This window comes from Paroedura picta, chromosome 9 (genome assembly GCF_049243985.1).
Source record: "Paroedura picta isolate Pp20150507F chromosome 9, Ppicta_v3.0, whole genome shotgun sequence".
In the NCBI taxonomy this organism is placed as follows: Eukaryota; Metazoa; Chordata; class Lepidosauria; order Squamata; family Gekkonidae; genus Paroedura; species Paroedura picta.
In genome coordinates, this window is record NC_135377.1 from 68063321 (window position 1) to 68081150 (window position 17830).

General features: G+C 44.7%; 1 protein-coding gene across 13 annotated transcripts in view; it reads left to right on the forward strand.

Moving 5' to 3' along the window:
- The window catches only part of PHACTR1 (phosphatase and actin regulator 1), a 312123-nt gene that overhangs the window by 228112 nt on the left and 66181 nt on the right, over window positions 1-17830 (forward strand). For all 13 annotated transcript variants that reach the window (XM_077353220.1, XM_077353219.1, XM_077353222.1 and 10 more), the window contains one exon: window positions 15566-15646. In XM_077353220.1, the coding sequence (XP_077209335.1) occupies window positions 15566-15646 (81 nt within the window). The remainder of the gene's footprint in view (window positions 1-15565; window positions 15647-17830) is intronic.

The window sequence follows — 17830 nt, forward strand, 5'->3', positions numbered from 1 at the left end:
TTATAAGTGACTGAGTGACTGAGTCTGCATTGCATTGTGAATGACATATTGTGAGAGACGCATTAGGAGTGACATATTTTGCTCAATGTTGCACTGAATTAGATCATAATTTATTGTTTTGTAGGGCAACTGTTATCTGTTTCCTTTCGTTTTTGCTGATCTTTTCATACTCCTGGCACTGAATGAATGGAGTAGAGGTGATCTTGAGAGCAATTTCACAGTTTTAATGCAATTTTGTTTGTGAAATTGGGCACCGTCGCTGGAAATAGTTTGACACAATTGAAAATATCATGATGGACCAGCAGTTCAGAAGGAACCCTGTGACATACAGAGAACCAATTAAGCTGTTTTGAAATGGGAATTACATGGTGACGATTCCAGGCTCTAGGGACTGGATGTGCAGGTTATTTTGTTCCAGATGAGGCGTCCAGATCACCTGTGTAGGATGCAGGGTTACAGAAGTGTAGAGGGACACTGCTATGTTGACAAGAGTTCAAGAAGGGAGACACTTTCCACGCAAGCCTTCTGCACAACTGCATTCATCTGTCCGTAAAGTGTGATCTAGTACAAATCTCTCCATTCTTCACTATGTCAGTCCAGGTCACCCCTCCATTCCAACTTCCAGGAAGCACCCAGAGATCCCTTGCTACTGCAGTTGATCTCCAGTTATCCAAGAGCAGTTCCTCTGGTGGAAAATGACTTCTTCAGAGGGTAGGCTGTATGACACCACGCCCTGCTGAGGTCCCCCAAAACTGCACATGCCCCAGGCTCCACCAACAAAACCTTCAGGTATTTCCCATCCTAGAGCTGGCAAACCTAAAAGAATGGCTTCCAAGCACTGGCTCAGGACAGAGCAACTTTTACTAGCTTATTTGAAGAAACATAGATCTGGGTGTCATCCACACTAATGCGGGACAGGGCAGAAGTTCATGAAATTACACTCAATATGGAGAAAATGGGAGGGGGGAATTTCCTCCCTTTGCTAGGGATGGCAGTTGCCAGGTGGGACATGGGGATCCCCCTGGAATCACAGCTCATCTCCACACTAAAGAGATCAGTTCCCCTGGAGAAAATGGCTGATTTGGAGGGTGGGCTCTATACTTCACTCTCTCCCTGCCCAAATCCCACCCATTCCTGGCTCCACCCACAAATCCTCCAGATACTTCCCAACCCAGAACTGGTGACCTTATCCTTCTCTCATGACTCAGGAGTATGGAATTGGTGATCAAAATTAATTGGCAGTTGATTCAGGACATGCAAATAGAAGACAAATATACATTTTGTTGCAAGAAATCACATGTGACTAAGTTTTACCAAACTGTTGTCCTGGGTCCATTCGTTTATTGATTTATTAGAAGCCCAGCAAATTCTTTAATTTCTGCACAATTTATGTTCTGTATAACTCAGAACAGCAGATGGTTCTGAGATTGTACAAATTAGCTATCTAAAAATATATTGCACGTAAAGTGCTAGAGTGCTTCATTGCATTGCATTCTGGAGGAAAACTCTCTCTCTCTCTCTCTCTCTCCAGCGAATAAAGAGATACATAATAAAAGTTTGTGCTTAATCTTATCTGGTGGTTTCATGAAGTTGTTTCCTGAAAGGTCTGAATCCTTTTGAGATTGCCTCATTTCACTTGGATGGCGGAGAAATCTGTTACGACGACAGCACTGATGGAAATGTCAGATACTTTCTGGCTTCTTAAATGGGAGATGAAAAGGCATTTCATCTCCAGGACCATAACAACATAACCCAAAACTGCTCTGTGGGCTGCTTTGGGGGCGGGGGCACAGTATTTTGCATTATCGAGTTTGTTATGTGGCCGTTGTGTTGTACCCTGCCTAAAGGTATGAGGTCCTTTCAAACTGATTTCTTTAGTGAATTAGATAACACGGATGGATTCATCCTTTTAAATCCATTGCCCCTTTCCTCAGGAAAGCATTCACCTAGATTAGGTTTTCACAACTACGGTACCGGGGTACCATAGGTGCCATAAAGGCCCCGCAGTCGTACTGCAGCATGGGGGTTTTAAAATGGCAGCTTGTGAGAGCCCACCCACCTTTTAAAAAAATAATTATTACATTCTATACTTATTTTGGCATGTTGGTCCCCCCCCAAGTGACAAATGATGGGCCTGGAGGGGTGGGGAGGGGAGGGGCCCTGGCGATTTAAACCTTTGCTGCCTGAGGCTGCTCTTACTTCTGGGGGGACCTGGCAGGGAGTCATGGGCAGGTACCTTGGAGCCTGAAGAATATTTAAGCGGTACCTGGATACCATGATTTAAAAGCTGGAAAAGGCTGACCAGGTGATATGTAAATATGCATGTTTCTGAGTATGGCCTGTTGTTCAGATTCCATGGCGAGCTTTTAGAAAATCCACACGGAACCCCCTATTGAAGCACGGTTGTATTGGTAGTCCTCATGAGCATTAATGATAACAAAAGGTGTGTGATTTCCCCACTGAAGATTCCCAGACAGCTCATCAGTCTGCAGGAACAAGCTGTTGCTCAAGAGCACTTGGTATAAATACATGCCTCTGTCCTTCAATTGAGCTAAAAGATTGCCCGTGAACCTAAAAATACCAGTTTCCCTGTTGTTACGAAGTCACTAATTGCAGGACCTGTGACATTAGAGCAGGGGAGCAAATGACTGGCAGAGGATAATTGGGTAGCTGACTCACCTGCAGAAATAGCAGACCTTCGATGTAACCTCAGAAGGTTAGCAGCAGAGCCCAGTGGAGTCCCTTAATCTATCTGAAAGGTTTCTGTCCCACGCTTATATCTTTGCTTGTCCTGTGGCTCAAGCCAGCTTAGAGAACATACATAAAACATGCAACAATAAAATCCCATATTCCACTCCAAGTCCCAAATGAATTAAGCCTAATAAAGCTTAACAATAAGCCAAGACATGAAGCAAAATGCCTGAGGTTGCCAATTTCCAGGTAATGGCTGGAGATCTCTTGCCATTACACTGAGCTCCAGTGAAAAGAGAAAATAGCCACTTTGGAAGGTCAATTCTTTGGAATTATACCCCATTGAAGTCTCTCTCCTCCCCAAACCCTGCCCACTTCAGGCTCAGACCCCCCCCCCCCCCCCGTCTGTTGAATCTCCCTCTTTGGGGAGATAAATTCCCTCCTGCTGGCCAGCTGCTCAGGGGCAGGAAGGTGGGACCTGGCAGCAGGGCATCCCTGCCTCTACCTGGGCGTGTAGCAACCTCACGCACATCCATCTAATCATATTTTTATTTATTATTTGATTTATAGACCACCCCTCTTCACAAGTGGGCCTGGGGGGGATTACATCAATCTGACTTCGTTAAGAACCAAACATGTGTTTTGGTTTATGTCAGTTACTTAATTTTGAAGGTAATCATTTTGGTTGTCACAAAAAAAACCCTGCCAGTATATGTGCTTTCTCCTTTGTGGCTCCCAGCTTGTGGAACAGTTTGCCCAAGGAAATTGGGAAAGTTCCCACTCTCCTGGCTCTCCACAAATCCTGCAAAGCTGAACTATTCAAGAGGGCTTTTCTGCATGGGTAATAGAATGTGTTTTTATACATTTGTTTGGATAAATGATTCGGGACTGCGGTCTATGCTGCTGGGTCTAGCTCAGGGGTAGTTAAACTGCGGCCCTCCAGATGTCCATGGATTACAATTCCCAGGAGCCCCCTGCCAGCGAATGCTGGCAGGGGGCTCCTGGGAATCGTAGTCCATGGACATCTGGAGGGCCGCAGTTTGACTACCCCTGGTCTAGCTTATTGCAGGTGGGGTCCTATCCGGTTATCTTGTTGTCAACTGAAGTTGTGTTGTTTAGAACCCCTGTGGGATTGTTGTTGTTGGAATTGACTGAAGGGCAGTATAGAAATCAAATAAATATATGTCATTTCTGTACTGCGTAATGTGTCACGTGAATACTTCTGCTATGTTTCAGGTCCTTCTGGTGGTTCCAGAATTCTAAAGTCCTAATGCATTGATTACTGAAAGTCTCAGGTTTTCTTTCTTCTTGGATGATTGCACTGGCCAATAGTGTGCAACCTGCCTTGAGTCCCTGCGAGAAAAGCTGTCAATAACATTAATAAATAAAGATTGTCAAAAGCAATCCCAGTTAATAGTAATAATTCCTGGGGTCTGATTGAAATATTTTAGATCTTAATGAGATGGAGACTATGCTCTAAAATATTCTTAACCCATGAAGATATGAAACTCTGGTGACATTTTTGGATTTTTTGATCAGTCAGTAGCCTTCAATTACATGTACGGCAATACAGCTACAACAACAAAAAGGTGGAAATTTTTACTCTGTCAACTGCCTTAAGCAACCTCTAAAAAATGAAATTCTCAGATCTATAAAGCAATCTGTGAAGATTATGTCGACTCCCTCAGAACATGAGCTTTTAATGCAAAGTGTGGGTTTATTACATCCACTCCGTATTTCATTAACAGCTGCGAAACCACTTCTGAATTACTCTAAAATTAGTAATAAAGGGTTTAAGTCAATAAATTTGCTCATCAATCCAAAAACCATTTGATTGACTCAATAATGCCATAGACCAGCCTTTCTCAACTTTTTAACCTTTATTTATTGATTGATTGATTTATAGATTTATAGATTTATATACCGCCACTCCCCAACAGGTCTCGCGGAGGTTTACATAATAAAATATTAAAAATACAATAAACCCTCCAGGGTTTAACTGGCAGCAGTGAACATCCTCTATAATCTATTCTCATCCCATCTTGTTCAGCCTGAGGCCCTACCATCCCTTCAGTGAGAGAGGGAGCTGGTCCGATAGACCCTGGGATCCAAGTTGGAAACCTGGGACTCTGCCCTGGCCTCAACCGTACGCCTGGCGGAAGAGCTCCATCTTGCATGCCCTGTGGAAAGCTAGTAACTCCGGCAGGGCCCTCAGCTCTTCCGGGAGCTCATTCCACCAGGCTGGGGCCAGGACCGAAAAGACCCTGGCCCTGGTTGAGAACATCCTGAAACATTCTTCAGGCTTTAAGAAACCCCAGAAGTGGTGCGATCATCCAGAATAAGGTTGGAAGGCATAGCTGTGTGTGCACCCGCCCGAGAGATCCTCCGCTATTATAATTGCTGGCAGGGGCTCATGGGAATTGTAGTCCATGGACATCTGGAGGGCCACAGTTTGACTACCGCTGGTCCAGAGCATGCTGGAGTGCGCAACCCTAATCTCTTTTGTCTGGCGATCAATTATAATTACGCCGGAGCATGCAACCCTAAAAGAGATAATTTCCCTTGAGAAAATGGCTGCTTGAGAGGGCATTATACCCTGCTGAGGCCCCTCCCCTCCCCCAAACCCTGCCCTTCATGAGCTCCCAAAATCTCCAGATTTCCCAACAGAGAGCTAGCAGCCATAACAGGGCTATTGTGTGTCTTCCATGTGCAGATGGTTGAACGCATGCCAATAAGTTTAGGACTGGGGCGTTAAGATTTCCTGCTGCTTTAGGGGTCTCCCCACCACTACTTTTGTCTTCCTGTGAGAATGCTGTTTTACATGAGTGTTATTTACTACCTATATCTTCCTCAGGCTTTCCTGGAGTCGTTCCCCAATACTAGTGCTTCTCAGTTTCAGTAATCACTTCATTTTCAATTATGAATGATCCCTTCTGACAAAAACCTTCAATATATCTTTGTATTCTTCCTCCCCCCCCCTTGCATCTGACAGGATTAAACTCTACACTAATCACTTCATGCATTTGTGAATACTTACTTTAAAAAAAACAAAACCCTGAGCTGATGGCTTTATAATCACCTCATTAGATAGTTTGTTACACTGCCTGATTTCACTTTCTGTTAAAACATTAAAATGTTGTTCCTACACGTGAGATGAAAGCAATGATTTCGTTTTGAAGATCTGAATGAAGAGGAATCGCTGGTGCCTCTTCGCTAAATGTGCTATCGAATGTTAAATGAGAATTTTGATTTGGTCCCAAGTCTGCCTGGCTGCTGCTATACAACTAGAAGCCAAAAGGAAACCTACTTAAGATCAATGGTTTGGACCAGGGGTAGTCAAACTGTGGCCTCCAGATGTCCATGGACTACAATTCCCAGAAGCCCCTGCCAGCATTTGCTGGCAGGGGCTCCTGGGAATTGTAGTCCATGGACATCTGGAGGGCCACAGTTTGACTACCCCTGGTTTAGTCCATGTGGGAAATCTCTACTGATAAAAAGGATTTCAATTGGAAGAGTGGATAGGAGGAATTGGATAAGATGACCCCCCCTGGCCACCAGCAGAGGATGAGGGGCAGGGGGAGGATTGCCAGATCCAGGTTCAGAAACCCCTGAAGATTTGGGGGATGGAGCCTGGGGAGGACAAGGACCTATGGGATACAATGCCATAGAGCCCACCCTTCAGAGGAGCTCCACTTCTCCATGGGGAACTGATCTCTGTAGTCTGGAGATTCACTGTAATTCCAGAGATCTTCCTGTCCCACCTGGAGTCTGGTAGCCCTACCTCCTGTTCTCTTATGACCCAAAGGGCCTATTCAAAAGCTGAGGAAAAGCATAAGGAGGGAGTTGGAGGTCCACAGTGGGAACGGGAAGACAACAAAAGTAATCTCCCCAATATTTCCCCAACTTTTTCGGGCTGTCGCCCCCTTGACTCCCAGGCCACCTTCCTAGTAGTCCCCAGACACCCATGAACACACATTTCTTTCCTAGTGTTAAGTCTACTGCAATTTCAAAACATACTGGATTGCCTACCCTTCTTTTTTGTGGAGTTGTTATGCAATAGCCTTTTTTTAGTCTGGAAAATGTATATAAGTTCTTCATAAAAGTCATTCGTAAAAGCCACTTTGGGTCCTCATTGGAGAGAAGGACAGATGGGGAAGGAAAGAAAGGGGCAGATTCCATGTGTGGAAACGGTCCATTAATATTTTGGTAGTTTTAAGTACCTTTCACAAAAAGTATTCTATTCCAGTTACCTGGAACTGGCAGCATTATATTAGCAAATCTTCTGGAGCATATGTGCACCTCAAACATGAACATTAGTCAAAATCTACAAACCACCTGCTCTTCCTTCTGTCTGCTTGGAAAAATGGGCAAAACTTCAACTTCTAATTCTACTTCTTTTTTTAGCATTTCAAGGACTCCAGTTTTATTCATACACCAATTAATAATTAGAAATTGCCTGAAGTAAAATACAGTACACTATTATGTTTCTTGCAGACTGAGGTATAAGGGGGTAGTTCTGAGTTAAAGTGAAATCAGTTAACAGCGCAACTATGAAGGCTGCAAAATCTATGCGGGAAAGATGTGAAACACAAATAGAAAACAAAATGTCAGGATTCAATAGACAGAGTAATCTGTGACGAAATTAGAGTCCTTTTCTAAATTAAAATTAAAACTAGGTGATCAGGCACTTCATGGGCCAGTCCTGAAAACAGTAATTGCCAGAGATTTGTTTGTAGCTATGGTATGTTTATCAGGTCTGGTCAAAGAGGAAGTACGTTCTAAGTTGGACTACCTGAGCTGGGTGTTTGATTTTTGAAAACCCCCGAATGGCCCAGTGTTCCCCTTGAAACAATCATCTATCCGCAAAGCTGTGAGGCATTTTAAATAATTAAGAGAATGTATCATATTCTGGAATATATCACATTCATACTATTTCATATAAAGATTTGTTGTGAATTGAATTATTACCTTTTCGGCGGAGGGGCAGACTAACTGGATAAATAACCCAGATAGCTAGTTAGTTGTACATTGTAGTCTATTTGTATACATATAGGTTCTCCTGTTTTCTATGATCAGCTGTTTTTTTCTTGTCCTTTTGCCTCTTGTTTCTGGTAAAGAAATCAAACCACTTTTACTTTAAATTTGAAGTTGGCATGGATGGGACTGATAAGATAATATTCTATTTAACACATCTTTTCTCAACTATTTTATCATTGAGAAACCCCTGAAATATTCTTCAGACTTCAAGAAACACCAGAAGTGGCATGACTGTACAGAATATGGTCGGGAAGCATAGCTGTGTACATACCCTCCTGGGGTACCTCCCCTTCCCACCCCCTCCAGGCCCATCATTGGCCATTTTAGGCGGGGAGGGGGGAATAGGTTGATATGGTCATATATGATCATATCATCTATTAAATGTTTACCAAATTTAAAAAAATATGTACAAAAATGAATTAACTCCCACCCATTTGGGAAACCCCTCCAGGGCTCCCAGAGCCATTATGAAACCCTAGTTGGGGCAGCCTGGTTTAACACTTCAATTGTAACAGAAATGTGTCACAGTGCAAGTACATGGAGCTGCATGCACTAGCACAGTGGTCCCCAACCGGTCCATGGATCAGTCAGTACTGGGCCGCAGCTCCTCCTCGTCCTCCTCCCTGGCTGCTGCCTCAGGGGCTGCCCTGCCACTCTGCTGCTGGCTCGACTTTGGTGCTTACCAGCGACCACCATGGCTGGGGCTTCCTCTTGGCGTGGCACTGGGCAGCTGCTGCTGGCAGCGCCCCCCATCGGGCGGCGGGAAGTCAGGGACACCAGCAGGAAAGCAAGCAGAGCAGGGGCTCAGGCAGCGGCAACATTCCTCGGCAAAAGACTACCCCCCCCCCCGGGCCTCAGTAAAATGGTCAAGCGTTGACCAGTCCCCGGTGATAAAAAGGTTGGGGATCAATGCACTAGCACAACCAAACAGGCTTTCTGTGAAAATCTGGTTACATATGTGGAGGCCCCCCACTGCACAAGCCCCAGAGGGGGCAGCTGGACCAACAGCTCTTCCTCTTCTTTCCTCCTCCATCAGGAATGTTTGGCTACGGGTAGTTGAAGACCTATGCTGCCTGGGATAGTTGCTCCAGAAGCCTTATAGTTCCCCCCTCCCCCTGGTTAACTTCTTGTGTGCCACTGTGACTGCGATGCTTTCAACATTTGGTATGTAGAGTAGTCAGGTCCTTCCTGGCCACAACCAGGGAAGGCAGAGATGGGGTTGCCAGCTCCAGATTAGGAAAGTCTTGGAGATTTGGGGATCAAACCGAGGGATGACAGAGACCTCAGGGGGCTACAATGACCTACAGTCCACCCGCCAAAGTATCCATTTTCTCCAGGGGAACTGATCTCTGTAGTCTGGAGATCAGATGCAATTCTGGGAGATCCCCAGACTCCACCGGGAGGCTGACATCTCTATTATAGGGCTGTGAGATAAAGGCAAGATTGTTTACAATGAAGGTAATTTTATTAAATACCAACTCAAGTGACTTTGTGAACAACCTATTTTATCACTCAGTGGATTACGGAGTAGAGAGAGAGAGAGAGAGAAAGCATCTCTTTACATTGGCATGTGGTATTTTCTGTATCAAAATGTTGTCTATATATTTTCCTAGGACAGATGACGGCATCGATCCATACTGTAGAGCCATCTGCTTGTGTATTTTTTCATAGCTAAAGATGTACACTTTGGTGGGCTACATCCCACATAGCAGATTAACAGAAACAGAAAGATAAATGTTCCTTGTGTGGGGTTTTAGTCTCAAAGAGATTTTAAAGCATTCTTTTTAAAGACTGACACAGAGGATTGCTCGGTATATGCATCATCTGGCCTACGTTAGTTCTTCTGGTGATATGATTTTCATCGGCTGTGTCTTGCAGAGAAGTATCTATGGAAAACAGTGCCTATGTCAAGATTTCATGAAATCCTGGGGTTTCTTGACAGCCCTGGAAGGGTTTCCTGAATGGGTGGGAGTTAATTAATTTAATTTATTTTAATTGTAGAACATTTATTAGGTGTTTTCTGTTCCACATAATATTTTGGGTACAGGTTTGGAGGAGGAGCATGTCTCATGGCTTAAGTGCCACTCGGTGTTTAGCACCCACTCAGGGCGGTTGCCTCACCCCTGAGTGCCTCCTCCTCCAACCGGCTTGCCTGTCTGTATAGCAGCCAGCCAATGGCCTTCTGTCCCCCACCACAGACCAACCTCCTCCTTTCACTTCCCTCTGAGGCTCAGAGGCTGCAGATCCCTGCTGCATGAGAGCTGCCCCTGCTGTTGAGTTCCCTGCTCAGGGCCTGAAGCCTGCAGCTTTTTCAAGTCCTGGTGGGAGGGAGGCCATCCACAGAGTTCTTCCACCCCACCCCACCTCCCATTTAGCACCCATTGTCTTCCTGAATGCAACGGGCCATATATGTTCATTTTGGTCCCTAAATGGCCAATGTTGGTCCGTTAATGGCCAATGTTGGGCTGGAGGAGGTGGGAAGGGGAGGGACCCTGGGTGGTCATGTACACAGCTATGCTTCCCAACCAGTTAATCTTTTTGGCTTGAAATTTTGATTTCAAATGGTTAATGTTTCTGATGTGTGTAACTTATTACCCCTTTATAACAGGCTAGATTTTAACTTCCAGCTTTTCTGTGTTGTCATTTTTGTCATTTGTCTGTCCCTATTAATTTGGGAGGGAGTCTTTTCCACACACATGTTGCTCCCTCTAGTGGTCAATTCTATATTACATTCCAGTATGTCTGACATATCTCCATACAGATGGAGGCTTTCACATTGGACACACAGCAATGTAATATTAGATCAACCACAAGAAGGAGGAAAACATGTACAGACCAAAAAAGAGAACAATAGGGACACTCAAGCAAAAAAATGAGAATGTGGAAGAGCCCTAACTGGTTCTGAAATGGTGGCCTGGTGCCCAAAAATGAATCATGAATCTCCCTCAGATGAGGAGCAGAAAGGTGAAGAGGGAGGCAGAAGAACAGGGTGATCTGGGAGTGGAGGTTCTGAGGGGGAGCATCTGGGGGGACAAGATCTTCCCACCTTGGTCTCATCATATGCCAAATGGCCGTGAAATACAGTTCTTGCTGAGTGATGCTATACATTAATATGGAATATAAACTTGTTTAGAGTCAAATGCTGGGAGATCCCGGCATTTCATGTTGGGCAGAAGGAAAGGAGTATGAAGTTCCATGATAAGTCAGTCCCAAATATTAAAAGATAGGGGACCCAATCAATAAGTCTGCAAATCGCTGCTTTAACTCCATTTATCAACACATTACTAGAAAGAGCAGCGTGATTCTCTAAAACAGTTATGCTTTTGCCATTGTTTAGCATTGCTATTTTTAATTTTTGTTATTTTCCCTTTCACCATTTACTTACTGCCATATTTTCGCCCATTCTTTTTGTGCCAACCTCCTCCTATCAGTCTGTGAAATCCAGCATGACATGCGGCTTGCAAATTGCAAACGGGCTGGAAACCTTAGCCTTTCCTCCGGATGGATCCTTCTAAGCTTGCTTTTCAGTCCTCCTACATGGAAACTTGTTACAAACAATGGCGTTGGTTTTCTTTTGTGCAATTCCTTCCATGAATGAAGACTGCCAAGTTTGTTCATGTGTTACCTATCAGGATTTCTTTGGGCTTTTAAAACTAAGCTAATTGTTTTTTATTATTTATATATGTATAGCTTGCTTTTCTATCCAATGGGGCTCCAACATGTCCTGCAACATTCTCCCCTTTTCCATTCTATCTTTACAACAAGGACTTGGTGGGACAGGCTAGGCTGAGAGTATGTGAATGGACCAAGCTTACCCTTCCAGAAGCCTTTTTGTGCATGTGTGTACAATCATCACGAGTCCATCTCTGGCCTTTTAAAATGTGGTTCTAGGGATGTCATCCTCCAAGTGGGATCTGGGGATCCCTTGGAATTACAGCTCATCTCCAAGCAACAGAGATCAATTCCCCTGGAGAAAATAGCTGCTTAGGTTGATTTTGCACAGGTGTAAAAGGCAGAAAGGCGGCTCATATGGACATGGGGCTAGTCCCCACATCCACATGATATTGCCATCACTCCAGTGCCCTCCCAGGCCTGGCACGGATTGGGCCCTCAGTATCCCCTTTTTGCACTGCAGGGGCCAACAGGACCTGTCCCATGGCAGGCCCATGTGGACAGGAAGAGCCCCAGTCTGCTTTGCCACACTTCATCAGACTGTGGGGCAAACCAGTTCTTTTAAAACAAAGTTTGCAGGAAGGTGGGATCATGTTCTCAGGCAATCCCACCTTCCTGCAGAATAACAAACCTACACCCCTGCTGTGTATGGCAGAACCTGTCCACTGCAGCTCTATCCCCGGAGGACATATTTTGCGGCGGACCAGGTGCCCCGTTGAAATGTGTCCCCCGTGGGGACACAGAAAGCTGTGGAGCATGCAGCTCATAGCACTGTACCAACAGCGCCCTGCAGTAGTACTGCCTGTGCAGAATCAGCCTTTGAAGGCAGACTATATGGGATTATGCCCCATTGAAGTACCTCCTCTCCCCAAACCCTTCCCTCTGCAGGCTCCATCCCCAAAGGTTTTTCCCAGTCCTGAGCTAGCAGTCCTATGTCATTCTAGTTCGTTTTTTTGGCTGATAAATTTCTGTATTAATCTAGAAGAGTCTTCTTTGGAGGGGCTGCTTTGACAGTTTCCAAGTGTGAGGGTCATGTAAACTCTGGGTCTGCAGCTCTTCAAGTATAACATAAGGACCCCTAAGAGAAAGGCTTTAGCAGAAGACACCAAGAAAAGCAGAAGCAGGAGGGAAATGGCCTCTGGGGGTGGGGAGTGTAGACCTTTCAGAATTGCGACTGATTTCCAGATGACGTGGGTTGTTTCCCCTAGAGAAAATGGCTGCTTTGGAGGATGAACTCTATGACATTATACCCCACTGAGGTCCCATCCTCCCCAGGTTTCATTCCCAAATTCACTGAACAGCTAAATATGTGTGGGGATGAGAGAAGAGGATGTTAGTTCTCAAAATAACTATGCCTGATAATTCCACCCAAGTGCTGCACCTGCATCTCTGTGGGAACTGGCATTGACATCCCGGGAGGTGTGCTTGATACGGCACGTGTCATTATCTTTTGCGATTAACAGGAAATAAGAGAGATGCAAACTTCCTGAATAATTCTTGGTTGGAAACGGGCACCGCTGAAATCAGACTCCAGCATCTGGACTTAGATGTTGTTGTTATGCATTTAAGCCCACTGTCAAACCAGCCAGCAAACTGGGAGAAAAATTATAGTGGTGGAGAAATAAACCGTTTCTCTGGTGTCATTTGAGTATCACAGGAAAATCAAAGAACAGAGGAAGCCGCTCATATATTCTACTTGCTACCAGCATAACAGCACCTGTACGGAGCTCAAAGTTTTCAGGCCGGTTTGAATTTCTGACTTCATTATGTAGTTAGAAGGTGTATGAAGTGCCATAAAGATGTTTCTGACTAACGATGACTCTATAAATTGACATCTTCCCAAAGGTCCTCTTGATAGCAGCCTAGCTCAGGTCCTGTAAACCAGAGATAGTCAACCTGTGGTCCTCCAGATGTTCATGGACTACAATTCCCATGAGCCCCTGCCAGCGTCTGCTGGCAGGGGCTCATGGGAGTTGTAGTCCATGAAAATCTGGAGGGACACAGGTTGACTACCCCTGCTGTAAACTGAGGACTGCAGCTACTTCGATAGAAGGGTTTCCCAACCATGGTACCATGAAGGCCCCTCAATGGTACCACATCATGGAGGGTTTCAAAATGGCAGCTGGGGAGAACCCTCCCATCCTATACTGGCCAGTTCTGACTCCGTGCAAAGAGGAAATAAAAAGGGTTTTATTTTGGCAGGTTGACCTCCCAAGGTAGCCAGTGGTGGACCTGGTGGAGGTAGGAATGGAGGGGGGGGCAGCCATTTAAACCTTTGTTGCCTTTGGCTCCTCTCAGTTCTGAGGGGGCATGGCTGGGAGGAGTGGCTAGCTGACATCACTTCCTGGTACCTTGAAGCCTGAAAAATATTTCAACAGTACCTCCATGGTGAAAAGGTTGGAAAAGTCAGCTTTATGGAGTCCATCCATCTCCTGTTGGCTCTTCCGCTTTTCCTGCTGCCTCCAACTTTTCCGAGCATGATTGCTTTTCCCAGTGACTCTTCTGAGCATGATTGCCTTTTCCAGTGACTCTGGTCTTCTCATAATGTGACCAAAGTACGATAACCCCAGTTCTACTGGTAGCATCATCTAATATGCTACCAGCCTTCAGACGTTATCTGCTCATCCAGCAGAGGAGTTCAGGGAAAAGTTAACTAAGAGCATCAGAAGACTGCAAGTTCAGTTTAGTGGCCCATCTAATCCAGCACTCTCTGCCGATTATTGTTGTTGTTCTTGTTGTTGTTGTTAGATTTATTTCCCGCCACTCCCCGTAGGCTCGTGGCAGGTAACAGTAGTCTTCATCCCATTAAAATACCCATTTAAAGACTTTACAACAATCCCAACATGGCAGAAAAAAAATCTCATTGTTCCCCACCTCCTGCTATCAGAGCGGCAGGGAAGGATGGGGAGGAGATATTGCCTGCTAGGCCCAAGAGGGGGGAATGATGGCTCTCATTCGCTGGCCCCGGCCTCAACCAAAAACCTGGCGGAAGAGCTCCGTCTTGCAGGCCCTGCGGAAATGCTTCTGTATGGATGAGAGGCAGCTTGGTATCGTGGCTACGAGTGGTGACCTCTAATCTGGAGAACTGGGTTTGATTCCTCACTCTTCCATATGCAGCTAACTTTTGCAACTACGTAAATTTTGTGCTTGGCACAGGCTAATTGACAGCTCAAACTTAATGGCAATCAAGGTCTTCTGAATCTGACAGCCTAAATATCAGCTCTTTTCATGCAGCTCTCGTCAGTCAAATTATCGAAGAGGGACAGGTGATTCATACGCAGGGTTGCTAACCTCCAGGTGGCACCTGGAAATCTCCCACTATTACTGTAGATCTCCAGGTAACAGAGATCAATTCCCCTGGAGAAAATGGCTGCTTTGGAGGGTGGGCCCTATGACATTTTACCCCACTGAAGTCCCTCCCCTGCCCAAACTCCATCCTCCTGAGGCTCTACCCCACCCCCACCCCCCAAAAAAACTTCCAGGTATTTTCTAACCCTATTCATACCAAGCCTCGCGGGAGCTGTTGAGGGGTAACTTCAACTCAAACTGACCAATGGTCACTTTCAAAACTAATTACACCACCAGCATCACCACATCCTGTGGCTGAGAATTCCATGCGCCATTTATGTGTCAGGAAGCTCTTTCACCTGTCTTTAATGTATTCCCAATCCATTTTGAAGAAAAAAATAAACTTTTCTCTATTGCAGACTGCTGGCTAATTACCTATCACAGAACAAAAGGTTACTGGTTATTAACAGCCCAGCCCGATCGATACGTTTACCAGCAGCTGCTGCTGCATAGGGTCGGGCCAACTGAGTCACTTGCATTTTAAATTAAGACTGGAGGAACAGATTTCTCCCATTTTGGAGAGGGGAGGTTTAGAGATCTCAAGATTAATAAAAGAGAGAGAGAGAGAGAGAGAGAGAGAGAGAGAGAGAGAGAGAGAGAGAGAAAGAGAGAAAGAAAGAAAGAAAGAAAGAAAGAAAGAAAGAAAGAAAGAAAGAAAGAAAGAAAGAAAGAAAGAAAGAAAGAAAGAAAGAAAATAGGTAGTCACTGGTGATGTACAAGTGTGCCTAAAAAAGAATTAACAGAAAAAGCATTGAAATGAAACCCTTGTACTGAACCTCTGAAAATTTTCCTGTTGTTATTGTTTTTATTTTTGTAGCACTTGAAAGAAAAATATCGATGAGGCAAAGCAGAGAAGAACTTATCAAACGGGGAGTGCTGAAGGAAATTTTTGATAAAGGTAAGAGCCGGTCCCTCTCCAGTACTGAAGGCATAAAGCCGCCTGCCCTTTATTTCAAGTAACCTGTTGCTTATTTCAAAAATATTCCTGGAAATAGGGTTACCGGATCTATTAGTTCGGGCTGGGGTCCCCCACTTTCTGGATGCATCTGGCCCCCCCAAACTACATCCCCAACATGGAAGAACATTGCTTTTTAATGCAATGTGTTGATACCACTTTAGAGAGGTGATGGTCTATTTTGGGGGCAAAACTATATGCTTTGAAGGCAATTCAATTCTGGGTGACGTCAGTACATCACAAAGTTCTCAGAAAGCACCCTCCATCCCCTTCTAGCAGCAACAATGCAACTGGGCATCCTACCTGGGCATCAAAGAGACCATTTGCTATGTTCTTTATATTGGATGACTACAGGTAGCAATACTAAACAGGTGGTTTTGTAGTAGCAGACAGCTTTGCGATAGATAAATTTCAGGGCTCCTCGGGATGGATTTGATCGATTCCATATTGTAGATCTAATTTTGAAGTAGATTTTAAAAAAAATTTAAGGGGCAGTTTTCATATAAACGTCAAAGGCTTTCCTGCGGAAAGTATCATTTTTCCAGTTCAGTGATGCAGTTGGGGAAACAGTTTAAGGCTTTTGTGATCACAGAACAAAGCAGAGAAACAAAACCTACAACTGTTCAAAAAAGAGTGGGGGGGACTGTTAAGAATAGAAGCAATACCACTGAATTTACTTTCTTATTTACATATATATGTTCACTATCTCAGGGGTAGTCAACCTGTGGTCCTCCAGATGTTCATGGACTACAATTCCCATGAGCCCCTGCCAGTGTTTGCTGGCAGGGGCTCATGGGAATTGTAGTCCATGAACATCTGGAGGACCACAGGTTGACTACCCCTGCACTATCTGATATCAGGTTTCAAATCCGGTAGGGGAGGTTTCAGACTGCAGATGCCTTGAGCATTTTTGCATGGGTTATGCTGTTTCTGATGCCCACCCTAACCTTAACTTTAGCCCTTGCTGAGACCATTTCCACAGAATAGCCAACCCCTACATTGGTTTTCTTTACGTATCGAAGAATGCAAAAACTTCAACACAGAACTTTGCCTCCTTGGGAGTAGATCTGAATTCCATACCCCCTTACTCCACGTTTTCTGAATCCTCCCTTACAACAACACCCCTCCCTTCTAATCTTCACTCGCAGTTTCCAAGTGAGGAATTCCCAAATGTGAATTTATTTTCCTGCCACACCACAATTTGGTCTTGTTGTTCTGGTGTTGATATTGTCCTGCATTAACCCCGCCTTGCTACACCACTGCCCCCGTCACAGCTGTCCGTGAACCATCCACTTTTTTGAAAAAAATCATATTGCTGATTACATGAAGATGTAATTTTGAATACTAGTATTAAAAACAAGTAACTGATCTGTCAAGCAGAGCCTGTGAAGGACCTGATCTGGCAGGAAGTGTCTTGTAAGGAGATCTAACAAAAAAAAATAATGTTCGGTATAAACCCATTAGGAAGAAGAAATAGTCTTCTTTCCAAGGTGCATTGACTTCCAGATAAGATGATGAATCAGAAGCTGCACTCGGAACTCCTCCTGACTTTCCATCTAACATTTCAACCTGAACGATTTTACAGACCGTGTATTTGCCGTTTCAGATGATCCTCGTGAGATGCCGCCAGGAAATTCTAATACGTCTGCTCAGTAGCTAGAAACAGGACTATCACAGATATCAAACCACCAAATGGCTTTATCTCTGGTGCTCTTTACCTGTACAATGCCACAGGGCAATTGGAATTATTTTCCTCCAATGCAACCGTGGAAATGACACTTGTCTCAAATGTAGACTTTGGGGTCTTTAATGTTATTATTCATGCACTGAAGCTGCCTTATATTGAATTGGACCATTGGTCCATCAAGAACAGTTTTGCGCACTTAGGCAGAAGTCTTTCACATTACCTTCTGCCTGGTCCTTTTAACTAGAGATGCCGGGGATTAAACCTGGGACCTTCTGCATGCAAAATAGAGTCTCTTCCCCTTAGGCACAGCCCCTCAGTAGGTTCCCTCGCCACCAAGACAGCTCTTTCTCCATTCAGGCCTTGTGCATCTCATTCTCCTCATCTCATATCATAAAGTTGCTCAGACGTCACACTTCCACTTCAAGGTCACTTTCAGCCAA